Here is a 22,759-nt window from a genome sequence, read left to right on the forward strand (position 1 = left end):
GAAGCAGCAACAGCCACCATGCAGGAAACACAACCACCACCACCAGAACAAACGGAAGCAGAGATGGCCCTCCTAGCTGACGACTCAGGAATTGGCTCTCTGCATGCTCATAATGAAAAGGAGCCCACACATGCCATCGCCGCTACTCCCGGAATGCGGACTATTGCAATCAAGTCAGGAGTGATGGCTGTCATGTCCCACTTTTACGGTCTTTCAAAGGAGTGCCCGTATGCCTTTCTGGAAGAATTCTGCCGATATTGCGATATTCAGCCCGTGCCGGCTGGATCCACGTCCGAAGATTACAGACTTAAGGCTATTCCCTTCGTTTTGAAGGGGGATGCAGGTGTCTGGCTGTCAAGGCTGCTAGAAGGATCCATCAGGACTTGGGTCGAATTACGCATGATATTCCTCGATCGTTTCTTTCCGACGTCAAAAATCAGCGCACTCAAGAGAGAGATTACCGAAGCCCGGCAAGAGTACGATGAGCCCCTCGGCCAGTACTGGGATCGATTCTAAGGGTTGCTTCAAGCATGCCCTAACCACAAGCTGGGAGAAAAGGAGATTTACTCAATCTTTTACGGTGGACTCACTGTGGACAGCAAGAATGACCTCAACCTTGCTGCCCAAGGGGACTTCTCGAAAACCGCATTTAGCCAAGCCAAGAATATACTGGAGAGGTTGATCGAAGCTAAGCAGTCGTATGAGACATCTCGAGGGCAGTACAGACGAGGGGCAGTACACGCAGCAGAGGCACGCAGCGATGAGAAGCTGGAGGCTCGATTTGAGCAGATGGAGAAGAAACTGCTGGAAGTAGTAGAAAAAGCGAGACCGCCGCCACCACCTGCACCGAATGAGACACGGTATGTACCGCAGCCGCCGCCAGAAGAACATCACTATTATTACTGCGAGTTTCCCCTTGAGGTAGAGCAAGTAAATGTCGTATGCCACTGGAACGCAAACGGCAATTGGATCCAGGGGAAGCAAAGAGATGCTCCGTGGAGGGACCACCCAAACTTCAGATGGACTGATCAAAATCAAAGCCAACCACTACCCTCGACACAGCAGGCACAGCCCTCTGACGTGCAGTCCAACTGGCCTGCTCGCATCTTGGATAGACCAAACCCTGGAGGGAATAGAATGCAGGGAGGACCGACAGGATGGTCAAGTGGACCTTAAGGGAACTGGTCAAGTGGAGGACAGCCTAACTGGTCAAGGCGACAGCAGGAAGGAGATTGGGGGTACCAACACCAGGTCCCTCAGTATAGCAGCCAGGGGAGGCAGTCAAATAATCAAATGGTGAATTACGTCCCGCAGTACCACAGAGGGAACCAGCAACCCCAAGGGAACCCACAGTACTTCCAGGGAACCCAGCAAAATCATCTTTCCCAAGACCAACCAGGGCAGTATGGATCCTCCGGTTTCTACTAGCAAGGCCATGGAGGAGGCCGATTTAATCAGAGAAATAACAGACAGCAAAATGAAGGTCTAGGGGATATGATCCCACACCAGACCCATGATCCAGTGCGAGAAATACAGGAGGCCTAGAGAGAACAGAGAGCTGCTTTAGAGATGCTTACGAAGCAGTTGTCTCAGGTCGCCATGTCATTAGGGGAACTGAGAGGGAATGAAGGGAAGATCCCGGCTACAGTGCAAACACCTGCGGGGCGAGAGAATGTCAACACAGTCTCTTTGAAATCAGAAGGAGTTTATCAAAGCTCAACTGCAAGTTTTCCAGCACCCAGGACCAGTCATAATAAAAGCTTTGAACCCAGCACCCTTGATCAAGTCACAGCGAAAGGAGATTCTGACATCCGTGAACAGGTTGCTGAAAAGAGGAGGAGGATTGAAACAGAAAAAGTGACCGGGGTGATCCAACCTGGTGATCTTCCCTCCAAGAGAACTGACCCAGGGGTATTTACGCTCCCAATCTCCATCAGAGACGTTCAAATGGAGCACGCAATGTGCGACCTAGGGGCTTCCATCAATATTATGCCATATTCTATATACAAGAAGCTGGAGAATGCTAAGCTCGTAAAAACCGATATGGAAATACAGCTAGCAGATGGGTCTTGCATTTACCCCGAAGGAGTTCTGGAAGATGAGATCGTTAAGGTGGACAGATTTATGTATCCCGCCGACTTTTTTGTTATTAAAATGACGGAACCAGGAGCGGATGAGTCTATTGGTATCTACAGCCAGCACAGTCATCGACGTCGGCAATGGGACGATACATCTAGATTTTAATGGAGAACGACTTACATTCGCCATCAAGGGAAATGAAGGAAAGCCACCAAACGGTGAGAGCACGAAGTCGGTGAATATAGCCAAGCCTAGGCTGCAGAAAATTTTGGGAGAGAAATTCCTGGGATTTAACAAAAGAGCGCCCACTAGCCTAAAAGGACAGCTTAAAAAGGAGGTGGATAAATGGTTCGCTCAAAAGATGACTGGAGGAATCAATGATGAAACTATTGAAAAAGCAATCATGGATTTCTGTAAGCCACCACAGTTAGTTGGGCCGAATTGGGCAGCTAAACCAGCGGAGGTCAAAAAACCACCTGAGCAAGGCACCCCAGTGGGGAGAATGCTGAAGGAAATCTTTGCACCTACAGGATGCTTACTGACATTACCAGCATTACCAGGTATCTTCACAAACCTGTCCAACCAGAGGAATAAAAAAACAAACCACCCAGACTTGCAAGGACGGAAGAGAAAATTGTTGAAGGAATTGAGGCTGAATCCAAAGGAAATTAAAGGAAAAATATCAGGCTTGATGGGGGTCGACCCAGGTCCATACTTGCGTTCCACCATGTCAAAAAAAGAAGGAACACCCCATTGTGATCAGCAGCACAGACTCGACACCACTGTAAGAAACGGAAAGCTCATGGTGAGGCAAAGGGAGTCACTTTTCCAGTATCAACCAAAGCTGGTGTCCGAGAAGAGGAAACCGAAATGGACAGATCCTCATACCACCGCCAGATCAAGTGAAGAAATTAGACTCAAGGAGGGTGATCACGATTCGTCACCCTTGTTGATGCACAAACATGGAGTGAAACCCTATCGAGATAAAACCAAGGTGGGCATGGTGGAAGAAATTCTACCACCCATGCCTAACTATCACCAGTAAACAGGTTAACGGAGTGATCGAGTGCTCATGGGTAGTCTGCTTGATCAAACAACAACTTCTTTATCTGATCAAGTGACATCCTAGGGGGATTCGTTCAGGACCTTATAGTTAGTGTAAATAATTTTCATTTATTAAGTTTAAAAAAAAGGGGAGACTGATCAAGTGGAACTAATTAAACTTTCATCAAAGATTAGTTTTCTACTTGATCAGTGCAATTTGAATTTAATGGGTGATGAGTTGAACAGGGTAGGTAATGAAGAGACGAGAGTGGTCATTAAAAAAAATGTCAGACAAGGTCAGCTGTCACTGTGAGAGGACGCCCTGGAGAAAGGGATGAAGCGTATCGGAGAAGCTAAGCCAGCTGGCACTCTGAAAAAGAGCGCCCGTGCGTAAGGAGTCGCAGGGAATCTCAACTGTCAGAGATTTCAACAGTAGTGTGTCAGTGTGATAAATAGATATTCAAAACCATATTTCGCTTCTAAACCAAAAGCGACCACATTGCATTCCCCTTACTCTCCCCATACCGATCCAAATTTCAGACCCTTGCCTAGAACAATTTCCCCCCACCAACGCTCATCACCATTACCAGCAAAAATGTTTGTCAAGCAAATTCCCCCTTCTTCATCACCCTCAAGTGCCGGAATCGACGGTGGGGACCAGGGAAATCCGTCTCGGGCTCGTCAAGAAGAGTCTAACCTTTCTACTCCAACCACAGCCACCCCACGTCTCGCGGCGGACGAAGAGGCCTTGCGGCGTCTAGATAAATTCCTCCAAAGTATACCCCGCGAGTTGGATGATGCAGCAACCTACGCCGAACTCAAAGCCAGACTAGGGATGTCCGAGTCTAAAGGTCTTAACCTTGTTCTCCAAAACAAAGATCCTACCTAGTTCTCTTATGTCACCTCCACCATCTTTCACCCAACCTTCGCCACCATCTTTTCCCAGAACTACATCTCCCATTCAGACTTCACCCCTATCCCATCTTCCTAACCCTCCTATATCATCTTCACCTGCGTCCCCAGCCCAGCCAATGCAGTGCAACGAATCTACTTCTGACGAGGAAGGATTTGGGGAGGATTATGGGCAACCGTTCGCTGTTCCGTCGCCAACAAGCGTCGCTGGCTTCGCATCGATCCATGAGCCGCATTTCACTGAGGACGGCGACATCAATGATGAAGAAGTGGAGGAATTCCACCCATTGTTCACCTATGGGGAAACGGAAATAGACGAAGAGGAGCCACCACGCTGTCGGACACAGCGTCTTACAATGGATAGGCTCCTGGAGGAAGCTGAGACCCTAAAAACCCAAGGAGAAGAGGAAACGACGGTGCAGAGGCTACGTACAGTACTGAAACTAGTGGATGAAAAGGAGGAACCTCAGGTTCAGGAGGCCTGGGAAGAGAGAGAGGTTGACGAGGGCAGCCTGGTGAGGGGAGGAAGGAGAAGGAAATCTTTCTTCCTACGCCCAAGAGAAGCCACACCGCCAACGCAAGGACCATCATTACAGATGATTCTGCACCGGTTTCCCCACGGTCGAAAGATGAGGGCAGTAATTCAACGGAACTGGAGTTGCGCTGGACCCGAACATCCAGGAAGCAACAAGGAAGATCCGCAACCTCTCCACTCACCGGCAACTCTCATCAGCATGTGGTTTTGACCCCAGCCCTTCGACAACAGATGTTGGAATTTGATGATCCTAAAATGCAGAAGGATGTGCACAAAAGGGTAACTCCCCAGAAAAAGTTAAAAGCGGGGAAGGTGCTACACCAGCCGTCCCTGGAAAAGATAGAGATGAAGGAGAGGTTTCTCGCCTACATTGCCGGTATCGGTTTTGAATGGTTGCTGAAGGTCGATGACACCCCTGTTCCTGAGGACTTGGCCAAGGAGTTTTTCACATCTTTCCGCTTTACTGGGAGCTCAGAACTAAACGACAAAAGTGTTTCCTTCAGGGTTTTCGGTTGGAAACAACTAATGAGCTTAAATGATTTCTCTATCAAAATGGGCCTCTACACGGAAAATCAGGTGGCTGACGGGGTCTGGGTTGGGCGTGACATCGGGCTTCCTCAGAAGAAACCTGAATTCGATTAGCAGGCCGTCTAGAATGTAATATGCGGAGAGCGCACATCTACTTTCAGAACTTCGAAGTCCAGGGGCCACCATATTGCTGATCCTGCCCTTCGCCTAGCCCAAGTCTACCTGGCCTCCAACCTTCTCGGACAAACCAACACACTAGCAATCCTCACTCTGGTCGAGCTCTACTTCATGTGGAGCATGAGAAAACAAAGAAAGGTCCATCTGGGATTCTGGTTGGCGTATTCTATAAACCAAATGGCTAACCATGGTGCCCGTCATTTGAATGTCTGCCACCTTCTCGGAGCGTATGTGAGGAAAAACTGGATCGTAAAGACGGTCGGACGACCCGCCCTTCGCCCTAGTCCTGACTTGTTTGACCTTGATTTCTTTGTTAGAATTCAGGTCCTAGAGAAGACTCAAGGAGGCAACTTTCAGTTTTACCAGCCGGCCGCCGAGACCAACAAAGGAGCCAAACCACAAGGAGGACAAGGCCAGAAGAGACCTCTGCAGAAGAAAAAAAGGATACACACCAGGACCCCACGTCAAAGATAGAGCAAGAGGAGGCTGCAAATACTGACGACGCATGGAGACTCCGCATGGAGCAAACATTAACGCATCTGGTGGAAAATTCAAACACTCAATTGGTCCTCCTGGCCAGGTTGCTGGAAACTACCCATGACCAGATCCCTACAAGGCGACCACCTCCCTCTACAAGCCCTCCTCAGGCTAAGCGCTAGTCATCTTCCAAGCATACCTCAGCCTCTCCCGGTAGCCTTCCCGAAAAGCATTGAGTACCCCCCATCTCAGCTCACGTTAATTTCAAAACAATTTTAGTTTTAATTTATTTTTGGTATGTATAACTGTCACTCTATTCTGCATCACACTTAGACCTTTGTTGGGTCTAAGTGTGAGAAGTATGCATGCAAATTTGCCTGTTTTTGCCTGATTGTATCTTTTCTAATATTGTTAGCATGTTTTTATTATTGGCACTATCTCACACTTAGCTCAATGCTTGGTCTAAGTGTGAGAAGTTTTCCTTGTTCGTTGATTGTACCTTGCCTGAGCCTAACCCTTTTTTCCACTGCATCCAGTCCCTCGAGGACGAGTTCATATGCAGTGAGGAGGGGGAACGGGTTAATTACAGAAAAATGCAAATTTTTATTTAATAATAAGTAGGCAATATGCATGAAATTGAATAAGTGAAAGACTTGATTACTTTTAAGAAGAGTAAGAAAAAGGACATAGTATGCTTACATGTAATATACTTGATTGCAATAAAACTTGATCAGTTTGAACGACGTAAGTATGATGGAAGCGCTCAATTTTTTAAACCAATTGTGAAAGCCCCTCTATATGTGAGTTATAAGTCAAAAGTAGAACACTTTCTACTATTTTTACAAAAGAAAAAAATACGAGAGGCTGAATTTTAATTTTAAGTTGAAAATTGCACAAGTAGTAATGACTAAAGGCATTAGGACTTAGCCATTTGAGTCGTGTTCTTCCTTCGTTCCACGAACCCGCCTCATTAATCAAGGCACCCCCTAGTTAGCCAATTCGAGCCCATACACTCTTTTACCCATTCTTTGAAAACTTTAAAACCAAATTTTACGTTTATTATCACATGACGAAAAAGGGTCGAAACGATGAAGTTTTCCTAAGGAAATAAAAGGGGTAGTCAGGTGACTCAAGTTAAGCAATCGGGTTGATGAAGTCGAAAAAAAATAGAAAAAATATGAAGAAAAAGAAGGGCAGGGTAAAGTTGTAACCTGACCCAGAAAATCAAAAGTTAAGGAATAAAGCCGGAAGTTGAAAAGGCTAAGGGTCGAAGCTTGACCAAGTTTAGTATCTAGTATCAAATAATAAAACACCCACTCTGATTCAGCAAGCCAAATTTTTGGTCCTTTAACTCATGTGATTTTCTTTTTACAATTTAAATTTATTTTAAAACCTAGAACCCCTAGGACCCTACCCTAATATGTCACTACCCTCAAACCCCGTTACAACCCAAAACAAAAGACCTTAAGGAACTATCTTGTGCAGTCCGATTCGAGGTATTAAATTTGAGGTAATACTGAATGAACAGTCCTAACATCTCTGGTGAGAAATGAGCGACTGAGTGAATCCAACAAGTGGTTTTAATTGAGCAATCTTGACAAACTGACATCTTGAACAAGCAAACGCAAGAAAAGAAGAAACATAAGCTACTGGAGATTGGATTGACCTCGACCTCGGGTATGATTGTTGGAAACTTACTCGGTCTAATGCATACATTTGAATATATGTTTTGAGTCTTGTTTTTCTCTTCTTTTTACTTTTGAGCAACCATGCCTGAAATTTGTCTTATCTTTTCTTTTCTTTTTCTTTATACTTGAGGACAAGTATGTTTTAAGTGTGAGCAGTTTGATAAGGCCTATTTCATGCATCGGTTTATGGGTGAAATGCATGCTACTTGATCGGTTTATCGCGCAAAATAAGTGTTAAATGTGCAGAAATGCTGCTTGACCAAGGCAACTGGGCCAAACTGATCAAGCAAGTACAATCAGCGGAAAAGGCCAATTAACCAAGGGAGTTGACCAAGGGGGAGTAATCAAGCAGTTAAGAAGGGGACCACTGGCTTCTAGAAGAAGGCACGTGGGGAAATGAGCTGGATGTGGCGCACCATTCTGTTAGCAAGGACGACGTTCTAGAAGGGGACACGTGCTGGAATATGAGACGCAAGGACAGAGCTGAGTCACGAATCTATTTCTAAAAGGCATCGTCATTCTAGAAGAACAGCACGTAGCAATCAATGAGTCGCTCACTCTCAGCATGAGCGAATATTCCCTGTCAAGATCGTTATCCGGCTGGAGGTCGAATCGAGCTTATAAATAGAGGATATGCCACTGCAAGAAGGGGATCTGATCTTTACTTTCCGCCTAGTTTAGCTTAGTTTAGCTCTTTAGTTTAGCTTAGCTCTCTAGCTTAGTTAAGTTCTCTAGATAGCATAGTTAGAAGGGCGACCGAAGGGAGCGCTGCAGGATTCTTCATTTCTGTTAGCGTTAACTGAAGTTTTCCGCCGAGATTCTTCTCGGTTTTTACCGCTTACTTATTTCCCGTTGTAATAGCTTAGTTTCATTTCCACGTTGTACTAGTTTAAACTTTAATTAAAGTTGTTTCGTTTACTCTGTGCATTTTCTTTTTGCTGTTTTCTGCAATCCAATTAACCCAGTAGTTAAAGTTCCATTGATCAAGCTAGTTAGTTTAAATTCTGTCTATAGTAAAATCCGTAGTTAAAACTCCCAAGTTAAAGTGTGGCAGTAGCCAACCCCCCTGTTCACTACTCACACACTCGACACACCAACTTCCTTGTGGGATCGACCTCGAACTTGCCGCTTTACTGTTAAAGTTGTGCAAAATTGTGAGTTATAAATTACTTTGGCAAGGAGGAAAGAGCGAGAATTAGACTGCAGTGATTAAGTGGCAACGACATTTGCTAACTGATCCAATCGGTTCGGTTATCATTCCATATAACTTGATCCGCATTCTATCCGTGTTTTCGACCCTTTCCGAACCCTTCCAGAAGCCAAAGTTATGTGTTGGACGGGGGGGTCTAGGTCTCACTTGGTGGGTACTGTTGTACTTGGCTTCGTAATCGTGAAAGAGAGCCCTCAAGTCGAACTCAAAACTTCTTTGCAGGGTCGGGAGGTGGGGGAGGTTTATTTGGAATGTTTGGGCTAGGTTTATGTAGTTGTCGTCGTCCTCGTCATTCGATTGAAAAGCTCGGAGTGGTTCAAGATCAATAGAAGCCAAATTGTTGTAATAAAATTTTGAAATTTTTAAAGTACCAACTAGTTTCCATTTTGGATCCAAAACTTTTGCAAGCAAAAAAACCGTTGTGATCTCATTGAAATACTTAAGCCATTTTTCAACCATATAATATAAAACACACATTAATTCAGGATTATTTGCGGAATTTTTCATTGCAGTTTTAAAACCAAGTGATATATACATGCAATGTTCTAAAACACGAACGGATGTGCAATAATACATACCCGATAACTCAACGGTGGCATTTCTAAAACCTTTGAATAATTTAAATAAACTCATGCTTTGATCCCAACAAGAAGAGGTTAGATATAAATCATCTACAGGGAAAGTTCTATAAAAATCAACCAAATATTCTATATGATCTAATGTAGAATGCAACATATCATATGTAGAGTTCCATCTAGTAGACACATCTAAAGTAAAAGTTGTGTACCTTACTTTCTTCGAATGACAATACTTCTTCCACGCCTTGCCAATATGAGGCTTCCAGTGGATCAATGATACAGCTGTTGTAATAGGTTGAATATGTATTTGCCATAAAGACAAAGCATCTTGTACACATAAATTTAAAATATGACATATACATCGTTGCTGAAAATACTTACCACTTATCACCGGGGAGCAAGCCGCAATTAATTCGGGTATACTTGCAGTGTTAGCGGTTGCGTTATCAAAACCAACTGAAAATATTTAGTTGCATAAATCATAATCATTCAAAACTTGAATAATTAAAGATGAAATTGCTTGTGTGGTGTGTGGTGAAGGAAATTGTCTAAAACCAATTAAACGTTTATTTAAACTCCAACTATTATCTATAAAATGACATGAAATTCCCACGTAAGAATTTCTCTGGAAAGAATTCGTCCACACATCAGAGCAAATATTAACTTTGTGTCCCAAGTTAGATAAAAAAATTTCCTACTTCTCTTTTTTTATCAAAAAACTGCCGGTTGTTAGATCTTTGAGCAGTTGAGGGGGAATTATTTTTGTAGCAACATTAAATGCGGTTTGCATAGTAACTTCATATTTTTTGTCATTAAAAAAATTAAATGGCAAATGCTTCATGGCCGCCCATCTTACCATAGCATCTGTAACATTTTTTGGATCATATTTAAATATAGGCGTACCTGTTTGAGACGATGAGTCGGCCGGGAAGTTTATTTGGCTTTGAGACTTAGTATGCCCATATTCCACGGGATGTTTTACCTTCAAATGGCGATGGAGAGTACCATATCCCCCACCGGTTCCAAATGGATAGACTTTCTCGCAATAGTTACAATATGCTTTGAACTCACTTGTCTCGACGGTAGTGGTCGGATCATTAGGATTTGGAATTACCACCGGGACCTTCTTGTAATGTTTGGTGAAAATATCGGATTTCAACTTTGGAGGCATCTTCTTCTTTTGTCGTCCTGAAGGAGGAGGAGGAGCATCGGCTCCTCATCATTTTCGCCAACTTGGCCGGCGCTAGAAGGGGGGAATTGATGCGATCCATCATCGCCTTCGTCCGATGATAGATTCACATCGTATTTGAAATGCGAAGCCGAATGTGAATGCCCCCCTTGTTGTCGTCGTCGGCGAGGGCAAGTAACAAGGCCGCATTTCGATCTTCTTCTTCCTACGAAAATTATACAATTAAGTAAAAATACTAACACAAAAATAAAACACATAGACACATAGATGTTAAAAAATGAAATTATGAATTTAATAAAAATAAATTAACAAAAAACAAAAACATATTAGAACTTACTTGCGCTCGAAGAGCGGCTCGCCTTCCCACCTCCTCAGCAACTTGTGCTCTAGTAGGGGCACGTCGACGACGAGTATCACTTTGATCTTGGGCAATTCCCTTGCCCCGATCACCACCACAACGAGATGAAGACATGATATTTATGGAAATCGAAAGTAGAATAGAGAGTAGTGTGATTGTGTGAATATGATAACGTGAACAACGTGAGTAATAATGAGCGCAAATAACGTAAACAACTTAAGCAATTAGAGAGAATGAGGATGGAGAATAGAGAAATTGAGATTGAGAAGAGAAAGACTTGTTAACACAATAATTGAGTAGAAATAAAAAGAGTGGGTATTTATAGGGGGAAAATGTGATTAAATGAAAAAAAAATCAAAATTTCAAAATTTCAAATTTTTGAAAATCCGGCGGAACCGCCGGTTTCGTCAACGGTTTCTAACGAAAACCGGCGGTTCCTGACCCGGTTTCTGAAAAGGCTAGGGGTAGGTCGGAAATAGGCCTGAAAAGTTGTCGGGAACCGCCGAACCGCCAGTTCGGAACCGGCGGTTCCGACGAAACCGCCAGTTACGGTTCGCATGAAATTGAAACCTGAACCGGCGGTTCCGGTCACAGTTTGAACCGTCGCCGACGGTTCCGGTTCAGCCGGTTCGGTTCGGTTCGGTTCGGTTTGGGGACCTCTAACTGAATACCTAAAAAATTGGAAGCTAGGAAAAGAGGGGTTCTGAAATCGCTAGAAAATTGCGAGTGGTGTGAGACATCAGCATCCACAATAGGTAGGACTAACGAATTGTCTAGCTCTAGGACTAATTAAAAAACCTCTTGTCACGTTACTAGGACTGACCACAGTCTGCCATATCACTAGAATTAACCATAGCATAATAATAGCCTAGCAGTAGGACTAGCCGACGCCCCAGCCAATAAAACAAATTCACAATTTTACAAATACGGAACAAAAATTCGACACGAATATGGAAAAATGCAACCATTTTATTTCATAAAAAAAATACAGAGTTCAATTAAAAAAAATACATAGTTCAACCAAAAAAGTATCTCATAGCTTCACCACACGCGGCCCCCGCTCACTATCCCAGGTCCCCTTGGCCATCCCCGGCAGACGAGGCATCCCCAGCAAGTCCCCCAGCGAAACCCCCGACGGTGGGTGTTATCCCCAACGCGCGCCTCGTATCCATGATGAGGCTTTCCAGAAAGGCCTTGTGTTGGGGTTTCGTTGCAGCGTTCCACTCTTGTATGGCCTCGAACATGTTTCTGTGCCCTTGCATACGCGCGAGGTTGGTGAGCTCGCCACTGGGCTGGGTACTGGGGGCTGCAGATTGGACCTCTGGGGACCAGCTGGAGGCTTCCCTAGACATCCGCATTGCCGTCTTTATCTCAACCGGGCAAAGGCGTCGGGGAACTGGTGGAGGGGTCTCTTCGGCATCGTCAGGGAGGTCGTGAGAACCAGCACTGCAGCTGCACACGCCGGAGAGATTGATCCTCGTCCGCTTTGGCCAGCCAGCGTCAACCCCAGTACGAAACTTGGCAGACTCCATCAGCTTCACATAGGCGTCCCAGTATTTAAACTGGCTGAACTTCCTCTTCACATCCTCCAGGGTCTGGCCGTTGGTCAACGAGCGGGAGTTGTTCTCGTAGATGCCGGCAAATCAGGAGACGGTGGTCCTTATTCGCTCTCATTGTTTCTGGCACTCCTCAGACGTGTGATGCCACTCATTCCTCGGCTTAAATATGTCGTAGTTGTCGCGAATGCGAGCCCACATCCTGTCGATTTGCTGATTACTGGACGGAATGGGATCATCACAAACACTGATCCAAGCCTTGGACAGAGCCACGCACTCCTCCGGAGTCAAGACGGTCCTCCGTGCCTCACCAGCCTCATCCTCAACCCCCGCATCCTCCTCGTCCCCCGCCTGCGAAGACTCCCCTGCCCTTGCCCTTGCCATTGCTCTTCTTCTTCGACTTCCCAACCGAAGAACCCCGACAACCTACCACCAGTGCACCCTCGGTGGGAGGCTCCCTCTTCGGAGATAGACCCAACTCCTCTAGTGAGAAAGTCTCAACACCGGTGAACTGAGTCTCCAGTGGAGTACAGGTTGGGAACCACCTGTCAAAAAATCCAGAGAGGGTCGATAGACATTGTCCTCAGTCGATTGGGGACCCCCACTTTACTACCCCCTGCAGCGGCAGGCATGCTCTGCATCGTCCCACTCCCTATTTGGGGCATCATCCCTCTCATCCCCGCCATTTGGGGCACCATTCCCCCATCCCGACACTCATACCAGGCATCACCCCGCCCACCATCCCGCCAGCCATCACCTTCATCGTGGCACGCATGCCCGCCATTTGGGGCATCATCCCACCCATCCCTGCCATCCCGGCCTAAGGGTACATATTGTACCCGAGCTTCATCCCCGTTCGTCCGTCGCCCGTTAGCCGACTCCAATAGTGGACGAACGCGTCAGACGAGCCCTGAGATTGAAGGAAGATGGATTAATCATGACTCTAAGCCCTAAGATTGAAGGAAGATGGATTAATCATGACTCCGTGAGCGTTCTATTGCTATAATTATATAAATATAATGTTATAATCATGATAATTATGGTAATAAATGAAGGGGTTGCCAGCGAAAGCGCTTATCAAATAAATCACATAAATATTTAGCGGATTATTTAGACAAATTCTATTCGTGTAATTATCACATGTATCGTGCTCATAACTTGAATTAACACATTCTTTAAGTATAATAGAAACCTAAAACATGCTTTTCTACGGAGTAGGAATAATACCTGATTTCACATTAAAACTCGTGTCATTCACAATGTGTCCTATTTTTTGTGGACGGAGGGAGTATGATATTATTTCAATGATGTACTAAATTTGATATTATTTCAAAATTTATTTTCTTTTTCCCTTTGTTATTCTTCACTTTTTTTCTTTATTTTAATATTAGATCTAATTTTATAAAATAAATTTAAAGTTTTTAAATATCAATAAATTATTTTAATTTAAAATTATTGATTTATCTATTCTATTATAAAAGAGTTTTGTGTGAGCTGACTGCATAGTTTCATTTCTATATATATAGTCGTGAGCTGAGAAAGAATACATAAATTAATAATTTTAATTAAAATCTTTTATTAATATTTAAAAATCTAAATTTTAAATTTAATTTATAAAATTAAGTGTAATGTTGAAATAGAGAAACAAAGTGAAGGTGGCAAAGGAAGAAGAAAATAAATTTTGAAATAATATCAGATTTAGTATATTATTAAAATAATATGAGATTGTAAAAAGTTAAAAATGTGAACGAACAAATTGTCCAGCCCCCAAAAAGGGCATTTTCGGGAGAAAATAGTGCAAAAGGACCAATTTCGAAATAAACCCTTAGTCCAGAGACTACTGGAGATATTTTTAAAGTCCAGGAACTATAAGCGAGATAAACCTATAGTCCAGTGACTATTTTTGTAGTTCACTCTTTAATCTAAAACACCCAATATGGATGAGAGTTTAGGCAGACCCTCAACCCGTAAATAAAATCAAAAAATATATCGTTCCAAAACATGATCCAAGTCCAAAAGTGATTTGAACCTAATAACAGAACAAGAACTAATAAACTGGAAGCCCACAAGTCGGGTACAACAATGATATCAAACGTAAACAAAAACAAGAATAAACAAGTGGAAATACTAAGTAAAACAATTCAGAAACTATTAGCAAAACAAGTGGAAACACACTTTCCTCTCACTTTATTCTTTCCCATGCTTTATTCACTTTTCACTTCTTTACTTTTTTGAGGGAACATCATTTTAGTAAATCAACTATCTCAAATAAGCAAATTTGGTCCGTAACATTTCATAATATCTTTTAAGGTCCATCAACTATAAGTTAATATCAATTCAACTACTTTTTAGCTATTTCCAATATTTTCATGACCAAAGTACCCTTCAAGCCAATTAGGGCAATTCAATCTATTTACCTTCTCATTCTCATCAAAGTATGTAATTTTGGATAGTTGATGTACCAAAAAATATGTTCCCTCTAATTTTAATTTCAAAATAAAAATATCTTAGTGATATTAATATTCTATTACTATTAATTATTACGTTTAGTTTTATTTATTTGTAATATTTTAAATCATTGTACTATATTTAATATTAATAGTGAAATAACTTAAATATAAATATATGTAAATATTATACTTATACAATATTTGTATGTAAAAGTAGTTCAATTTATTAGATGGAATTTTTCAATCTTAAAGTTATATACAGAATATGTTATTTTTAAGTGCAATACAAAATTGATGATTAAAAATAAATTAAAATTTATATAGAATCTTAAATAATTCAAAGAGCTAAGTTTTATTTTATCTACTCTTATGTAGTAATTGTAGTCTAAAAATATTAGTTGAAATTATCAATAATTAATTTAATAAAAGAGACAATGATATTCTTAGTTGAATATATGATTAATTTAAATCTATGATTGTTTAATTAAATAAAAAAATCAATAGTTGCTATCAATTATTTAATATCACAATATCGCGTCTTAATATTATCATTAGGCCATTTACAACATCATGAAAACTGTTTATAGTTCTCATATCTATTCCCTTGGCTATCGTGAATCATGTTTTTTCTACTTTATTAAATTTTTATTTCAATGTAATACTCTCTCCGTCCCTCTGTAGCTGAGTCGTATTCCTTTTTGGGTTGTCCCACTGTAGCTGAGTCATTTTCTTTTTTGACAAAAAGCAACAACTTTTCTTCTCTCTTAGTACTTTATTATCTCTTCATCTCTCTATCTTTTTCATTTCCTACTTTATTATTCATTACTTAACTCATTTAATACAACTTTTCTTAAATCTCGTACTGAAAAGAAACTCATCTACTACAGAGGGACGAAAGGAGTATATATTATATATTATGATTAACTTAAATTTTCAGTTTAATAAAATTACGAGATTCATTAAAATAAAATATTTATTTTAGTTTAATCTAAATAATTGAGAATGAAACCATATAAAAGTATTAACTAGCACTAGAAAGTAATATCATAATATTCAAATAAGGTATGGTATATATTAATAATAATATAAGATCTATTCAATTTAATCCCAAATAAATTAGAAGAAAGAAAAAATTGGATGAATAAATAGATTGAATTGTCCTTTATGGCCTTAAGGGTACTTTGGTAATGAAAATATTGAAAATAGCCAAAAAGTAGTTGAATTGATATTAACTTATAGTTAATGGACCTCAAAAGATATTATGAAATGTTACAGATCAAATTTGCTCATTTGAGATAGTTGATGTACTAAAAAAGATGTTCCCTCAACTCTTTTTTCCTCTCATACTTTATATTCTCTCTACTTTACTTTTTAAATATCAATTTCTTAAATCTCGTACCCGAAAAATGTCTTAGTTATGGCAGGATGGAAGGAGTACTATGTTTATACATTTAAATTGAAAGTATAATCTTTGATTTAGAAAAATCTATTCTTTAATCCATTTTACCACTTATGTGGTTACTGTATGTATCTCTAGTATTATTTATCATGCTCTAATTATTTCTCATTAAAAGCTTGTTCTTTAGTTCATTTGTTTATCGACGTTGGAATATAGGAAATATATTGGATGATTGATTTGGTTTGGAGAAAATATTTGAGAGGAGAATGGGTGGAATACATGGGAAATGATTATGTGGGGAATACTCTCTTTTGTACTACACACGCTTATTTTGTTGTACTACACCTTATGCCTATTTATAGGTAACAAAGTCGGTGAACTAACCGACATATACATATAGATTTTTTTCTAGTTTATTCCTATAGTATTTTAATAATCATTGTTGCATGGACTAGCCAACCATTCCTAAATATATTAATACAAGTTGCCATGCAACTAACTTTCTCTCGAAAGACCCTTCCATCATTGCTATATTTGCATATAAAATATCTTAGTGTAGGTAGGCCAGTAGTAGGTAGGTGAGGGAGTAAGACTTTAGTCTTCTCTTTAATTATTGTTCAACTTTCCTCGGCCCCTTCTAGGAAAATTAAGTCGGTGGACTTCAAATTCAAGTTTATTAATTCAACAATCAACTCGACTGCTTATGTTCCAACTGTATGCATCTCTAACTTATATCATCATCTTCTAAAAATTATTTTTGCAATTGTGTATATATCTAGATTCTGTTAATCATCTTCTAATAATTTCTTTCATGATTATGAATAAGCCTATATCAAGCCATAAAGCTTACGTTAAATCTTGGTTTGTCGAGCCCCGATAAAACCAAGACTCGCTCGACAAAACCAAGACTCCGAGACTCCTAATATAATTCTCGAGCAAATGATGGATTATTGTTGATTATGCGAATCGATATTGTGTCCAACTCCGAGACTCCTAATATAATTCTCGAGTTATTGTTGATATGATACGGGAGGTCCATTGAAAGAGATAAATGAAATAAAGAAGATTATATTAGTGGACGCATTTATTACAAAGTGTGAAAAATGTGTTATTCTCTCGTCAATGTGGCTAGGCCAACGTGTAGAAGCCTCTCAAATACTCCCTCCTACACATAGTAATCAACACCAAACTCTTGTTTAATTTAAGACATGATACCCCTTTTAGCTATGGCTGTATCCCTTTTTGTGTTGATTACAATTCCTTCAATCATCTTGTACAAATTATGTTGGATTCCTCTTCATCTTCAAAGTTTGATGGAGTCTCGAGGAATCAGAGGCCCTCCTTACAGATTCCTCCATGGAAACACCAAAGAGATCATCAAGATGAAGCAGCAAACAAAAGATGCAGCTACTATGGACATATCTCATGATATATTTCCAATAATTCAGCCTCACTTGTATTCTTGGATTAAATTATATGGTAATACCAGTATTATGTTTTCAGCAACTGTTTATTATGTTTAATTCGTTTTGTTAATTCACTTGTGTCTGTCTAAATTGATTGAAACAGGAAATAATTTTCTTCACTGGATTGGTACTGAACCTGAAATTGTTGTTACTGAGCCAGAGTTGATCAAAGAAATCCTCAGCAACAAAGAAGGTACATATCCAAAAACCGTAGGAAAAGGCTACTTCAAGAAATTGTTAGGAGATGGACTTCTTGTGACAGAAGGTGAAAAATGGTCTAAGCTTAGGAAATTGTCTAATCATTCTTTCCATGGAGACTGCCTCAAGGTGATAAATATGTACAAGATTTATCATTTTTATTCTAGAAGAGATAGTTAATCCTTGTCTGTTTATGTTATTATATAGGAGATGGTACCTGCCATGATTGCTTGTGTCGAAACCATGCTTGAGAAATGGAGGAGTTACCATGGCAAAGAAATCGAGGTGTGCGGCGAATTCAGGCTTCTTAGCTCAGATGTGATTTCTAGAACAGCTTTTGGAAGTAGCTATTTGGAAGGGAGGAAGATATTTGATATGTTGTCCAATCTTGGTGTCTTGATTTCCAGAAATGTGTTCAAGATCAGACTTTTTGGCATTGGGTATGTTATATGTTTCTCTCATGCAAATAGTAATGCATCTAATCTGATCATGTGATAACTTTCGGCATGGCAGAAGATTTATAAGGACACGGGATGACATCGAAGCAGACAAAACCGAGCAGTTGCTCCATGATTCTATCATGGAAATAGTAAAGAAAAGACAGTTTGAAGTTCAAAGTGGCAAGGCAGACAGTTTCGGTAGTGATTTTCTAGGATCGCTCCTAAAAGGTCACCACGACACAGATCCGAAGAGCCAGATATCAGCAGCTGAGATCATCGACGAATGTAAAACCTTCTATTTTACTGGACAAGATACAACTTTCAGTTTACTATCATGGACCACATTTCTCCTTGCAATCCACACAGACTGGCAAGAGAGAGCCAGGGAAGAGGTGTTACAGCTCTTCGGTCAACAAAATCCCAACTCAGATGGCCTTTCCAGATTAAAAACTGTACAAAAGATTGATATTTTTGTTTCCCAAATACTCTAAGAAGTGTGACATGTAGTTTTGAATTTTGATACATGCTTGTTGATGTGCAGGTTAACATGATATTGTATGAAACACTGAGGTTATACACCCCTGTCACTAGTATTATAAGGAGAACTGGCAGCAGAGTGAAGTTGGGAAAATACGAGTTTCCTGCAAATATGAAAGTTTCTATTCCGCCTCTAGCTATCCACCGGAATCCTGACATATGGGGTCAAGACGCTCACTTTTTCAAACCGGAAAGATTTTCTGAAGGGATGACTAAGACGACGAATGGCAACCCCACAGCCTTCCTAGGATTTGGGTATGGACCGCGAACTTGTGTGGGCCTCAATTTGGCGATCAGTGAGGCAAAGATAGCGCTCTCGATGATCCTCCAACGCTACAAGTTCACACTCTCACTGGAGTATGTTCACTCACCTTTGATAGTCCTCAGTGCAAACCCGCAGCACGGAGTTGGGATCTTGCTTCAGCCGCTTTAAACAAGATTGAGTGTTACCATCACCCTATAATTATATACTTTTGTATGAAAATGTGTTGTTTTGTTTGATTTACAGACTTAGTAACTGAATTTAGAAGATCTTGTACTCCTTATGATGTAATAATAACTATTTAAATAATTTCATAATAAAGACAACATGTGAAATACAAAATAGCAGACATTAGCATCTACTTACTACTGTTTTATCCTAAAAAACATATACTAAATGTCAAATGGTAGCTTATTCTATTAAAATGAAAATATATTAATCTTTATCTATGCTTAAATTTAATCAACCCCACTGGAATGATATTGCAATAAGAGTTCCAATTCTTGATTAACTGAAACCATGATTCCCCTATTAGCTATGTGCTTGTCCCTTTTTGTGTTGGTAATTCCTTCAATAATCCTTTACAAATTGTGCTGGATTCCTCTTCATCTCCAACGTTCGATGGAGATTCAAGGAATCAGAGGCCCTCCTTACAGATTCTTCCATGGCACCACCAAGGAGATAATAAAGATGAAGCAGCAAACAAATGATGCTGTTGACATGTCCTTACTAGATCATGATATTTTTCCAATAATCCAGCCTTATTTCTACTCTTGGATTAAAGTTTATGGTAAATCTTCTTTTTTCCCAAGTATATGATTGTACAGACATATAAGCAATCTACATAATTGAAACAGGAAACAATTTCCTTCATTGGATTGGCACTGAGCCTGAACTTGTTGTTTCTGAGCCTGAACTGATCAAGGAAATCCTCAGCAACAAGGATGGTACATTTCAAAAAATTAAGGGCAGAGGTTACTTCAAGAAATTGTTTGGAAGTTGGCTTGTTGTGGCAGAAGGTGAAAAATGGTCTAAGCTTAGGAAATTGTCTAATCATGCTTTCCATGGTGACTGTCTCAAGGTAACAAACATAATTTGATCATTTTCAAATTGTAGACACTTGATTGTTGTGTCTGTGTTGCTAGGACATGCTGCCAGGAATGACTGCTTGCGTCGAGAGCATGCTTGAGAAATGGAGGACTCAACATGGCCGTGAAATCGAGGTCTGCAGCGAATTCAAGCAGCTTAGCTCTGATGTAATTTCGAGGACGGCCTTTGGAAGTAGCTATTTGGAAGGGAGACAAATATTTGATATGCTGTCAAAGCTTGGTTTATTGATTTTCAGAAACAGGCTTAAGATCACATTTTTCAGGAAATTTATAAAAACAAAGGATGACATGGAAGCAGAGAAAACCGAGCAGTTGCTTCACGATTCTATCATGGAAATAGTAAAGAAGAGACAGTTGGAAGTTGACAGTGGCAAAGCAGACAGTTTCGGTAGTGATTTTCTAGGATCACTCCTAAAATGTCACCACGACACTGATCCGAAGAGCCAAATATCAGCAGCTGAAATCATTGATGAATGTAAAACATTCTATTTTGCTGGACAAGAAACAACTTTCAGCTTACTGACATGGACCACATTTCTCCTTGCAATCCACACAGAATGGCAAGAGAGAGCCAGAGAAGAAGTGTTGCAGCTTTTCGATCAACGAAACCCAAACTCAGATGGGATTGCCAGATTAAAGACTGTAAGAAGAAATTTATATCTTTCTGACAAATGTACAAGTAATTAAAGAGTACTATATGTACATGCTTGTTGATATGCAGGTTAACATGATATTATATGAAACACTGAGGCTATACAGCCCTGTCACTAGTATTCTAAGGAGAATAGACAGCAAAGTGAAGTTGGGAAAATACGAGATTCCTGCAGATGTGAAGGTGGCAATCCCGCCTCTAGCCATCCACCGGAATCCTGACATATGGGGTAGAGACGCTAACCTTTTCAAACCGGAGAAATTTTCTCAAGGGGTGGCTAAGGCGACCAATGGCAACCCCACGGCCTTCCTGGGATTCGGGTATGGACCACGGACATGTGTTGGCCTCAACTTCGCGATGACAGAGGCAAAGATAGCACTCTCAATGATCCTTCAACGCTACAAGTTCACACTTTCGCCCGACTATGTTCACTCGCCTAGCATATACATTAGTGTTAAGCCTCAGCACGGAGTTGGGATCTTGCTTCACCCGCTTGCTTGAAAATGTGTAACAGACTTGTTTAGTCCAAGTTGATATATTTGCATAAATAGTGGAGTATCTTTATGTTTGTCTAAACAAACACTGTGACTAATCAACTATCAATATTATGATTCTCAATAATACAAAACAAAAGTTTTTAGAAGCAAATGCAATTATGTAAAATTTACAATGGAAAAGCTAACTTCTCTTCATAACTAAATTTTCAAGGACATATTTCCTTTCCAAATTCTTCTGCGCGATTCCAAGTATCTATCTCTAAGTAATTTAGGCATAAAAAATTAATGGCTAACAACATAATTACATGAAAATAATAGTATACGGAGAAAGATCTCCTCAGTAATGCGAGACGAAATTAATCTCAAGAATTAATGATGCTTTTTTCCACCCTGTAAGAGGCTACGGGCTAGATTACTAAATCTTGAAAGTGCAGCATCATGTTCGTACCCAGGGAATCATTAGCAACTCAAGGCGCATGTATTCAAGGTGCAAAGAATTACGGTGAGAGTACAAACTGGAACTCACTCGGTGTCACAAAAGAGGGAATTTTCCTTCATGCGATGGATGAGCTTAAACTTTTCTTCAGCTTCAACCAGCTTATGGATATCAGATCGTGAGGCTCGATCTGGATGAAAGGTCAGCAAGGCTTTTTTTGTAAGCTGTCTGTACCTGAAAATATCATCAGTTTCAAGTAACTATTCCAAATGCCTCCTTTGCATATACAGCACATGCAAGAGATTGACACAAGCACACAATTTACTTAAACAAACTGCACGAGCACAAGGGTTTCTCACTATTTCAAGAGCAAGGGCCAGTGTGTCAAAATTTCCAGAATTTAAATACTTACGTTGTAAGCTAGAAATCTATTTAAAGTTAGCAAGGAAATAAATTAAAAGGTAGCAGTTTTTATTTTTCCTTTTTCCTAAAAGCAAAAGATAATGTGAATACACAACAACGCAAATATAGAGCAGCTAGTTCAGCCAACCTCTTGTGGAGATGGATTTGGCCAACTGCCCACCATGATTCCCAACAAATGCAACAATGAAGCCATATTTTGGCATCCAGCTTCCATTTTCTTCAGCTGAATTCGGACTTCAGAGCGTATTGTATCCTTCAAGTTCATATTTTCCTCATCCTAATAGTAAAAAAATACTTAATCATTCTCTACAGAAAAATTCTATCAATAAATACTTCAAGGGTCTCTTTGTTTGGCAGATGGGAAAGTATAATTCCAAAATGTTCTCTACAGAGCCACGCACTCCTTCGGAGTCAAGACGGTCCTCCGTCCCTCACCGGCCTCCTCCCCATCCCCCGCATCCTCCTCATCCCCCGCCTGCGAAAGACTCCCCTGCCCTTGCCCTTGCCCTTGCCCTTGCCCTTCTTCTTCGACTTCCCAGCCGAAGAACCCCGACACCCT

The 22,759-nt window shown here is 40.7% G+C and overlaps 2 protein-coding genes and 1 long non-coding RNA gene across 6 annotated transcripts; 2 read left to right on the top strand and 1 right to left on the bottom strand.

Moving 5' to 3' along the window:
- The first annotated feature begins 16,712 nt into the window (after window positions 1–16,712).
- On the top strand, window positions 16,713–19,444 carry LOC121755615 (cytochrome P450 CYP749A22-like). Of its 3 annotated transcripts, XM_042150933.1 has the most exons (6): window positions 16,713–16,894; window positions 17,490–17,659; window positions 17,750–17,973; window positions 18,052–18,284; window positions 18,358–18,736; window positions 18,826–19,444. In XM_042150933.1, the coding sequence occupies exons 1-6, from the start codon at window positions 16,884–16,886 to the stop codon at window positions 19,252–19,254; spliced, it is 1,446 nt and encodes a 481-aa protein (XP_042006867.1). In that variant the 5' UTR covers window positions 16,713–16,883; the 3' UTR covers window positions 19,255–19,444. The 3 variants fall into 3 exon arrangements, with proteins under 3 accessions (XP_042006867.1, XP_042006865.1, XP_042006866.1); XM_042150931.1 differs by lacking the exon at window positions 16,713–16,894 and having other exon boundaries at window positions 16,902–17,659; XM_042150932.1 differs by lacking the exon at window positions 16,713–16,894 and having other exon boundaries at window positions 16,902–17,659; window positions 18,361–18,736.
- An 88-nt stretch (window positions 19,445–19,532) lies between these two features.
- On the top strand, window positions 19,533–21,420 carry LOC121755616 (cytochrome P450 CYP749A22-like). Its single transcript, XM_042150934.1, has 4 exons — window positions 19,533–19,873; window positions 19,941–20,164; window positions 20,229–20,834; window positions 20,914–21,420. Exons 1-4 carry the CDS (start codon window positions 19,603–19,605, stop codon window positions 21,343–21,345), a joined length of 1,533 nt encoding a protein of 510 aa, XP_042006868.1. The 5' UTR covers window positions 19,533–19,602; the 3' UTR covers window positions 21,346–21,420.
- On the bottom strand, window positions 21,223–22,521 carry LOC121755617. Of its 2 annotated transcripts, none has more exons than XR_006040837.1 (3): window positions 22,328–22,521; window positions 21,790–22,011; window positions 21,223–21,340 (listed from the first exon to the last, which is right to left on the bottom strand). It is a non-coding gene; the product is annotated as an uncharacterized LOC121755617 (long non-coding RNA). The 2 variants fall into 2 exon arrangements; XR_006040838.1 differs by lacking the exon at window positions 22,328–22,521 and adding an exon at window positions 22,137–22,179.
- Between the last annotated feature and the right edge of the window lie 238 nt (window positions 22,522–22,759).

The sequence above is a fragment of the Salvia splendens genome, chromosome 11, assembly GCF_004379255.2.
Source record: "Salvia splendens isolate huo1 chromosome 11, SspV2, whole genome shotgun sequence".
NCBI classification, from domain to species: Eukaryota; Viridiplantae; Streptophyta; class Magnoliopsida; order Lamiales; family Lamiaceae; genus Salvia; species Salvia splendens.

Coding starts and splice junctions, on each gene's coding strand:
- LOC121755615 (XM_042150931.1), top strand. CDS start 17,389: ATGATACCCCTTTTAGCTATGGCTGTATCCCTTTTTGTGTTGATTACA. Junction 17,660..17,749: donor TTCTTGGATTAAATTATATG/GTAATACCAGTA, acceptor TGATTGAAACAG/GAAATAATTTTCTTCACTGG. Junction 17,974..18,051: donor TCCATGGAGACTGCCTCAAG/GTGATAAATATG, acceptor GTTATTATATAG/GAGATGGTACCTGCCATGAT.
- LOC121755616 (XM_042150934.1), top strand. CDS start 19,603: ATGATTCCCCTATTAGCTATGTGCTTGTCCCTTTTTGTGTTGGTAATT. Junction 19,874..19,940: donor CTCTTGGATTAAAGTTTATG/GTAAATCTTCTT, acceptor TAATTGAAACAG/GAAACAATTTCCTTCATTGG. Junction 20,165..20,228: donor TCCATGGTGACTGTCTCAAG/GTAACAAACATA, acceptor CTGTGTTGCTAG/GACATGCTGCCAGGAATGAC.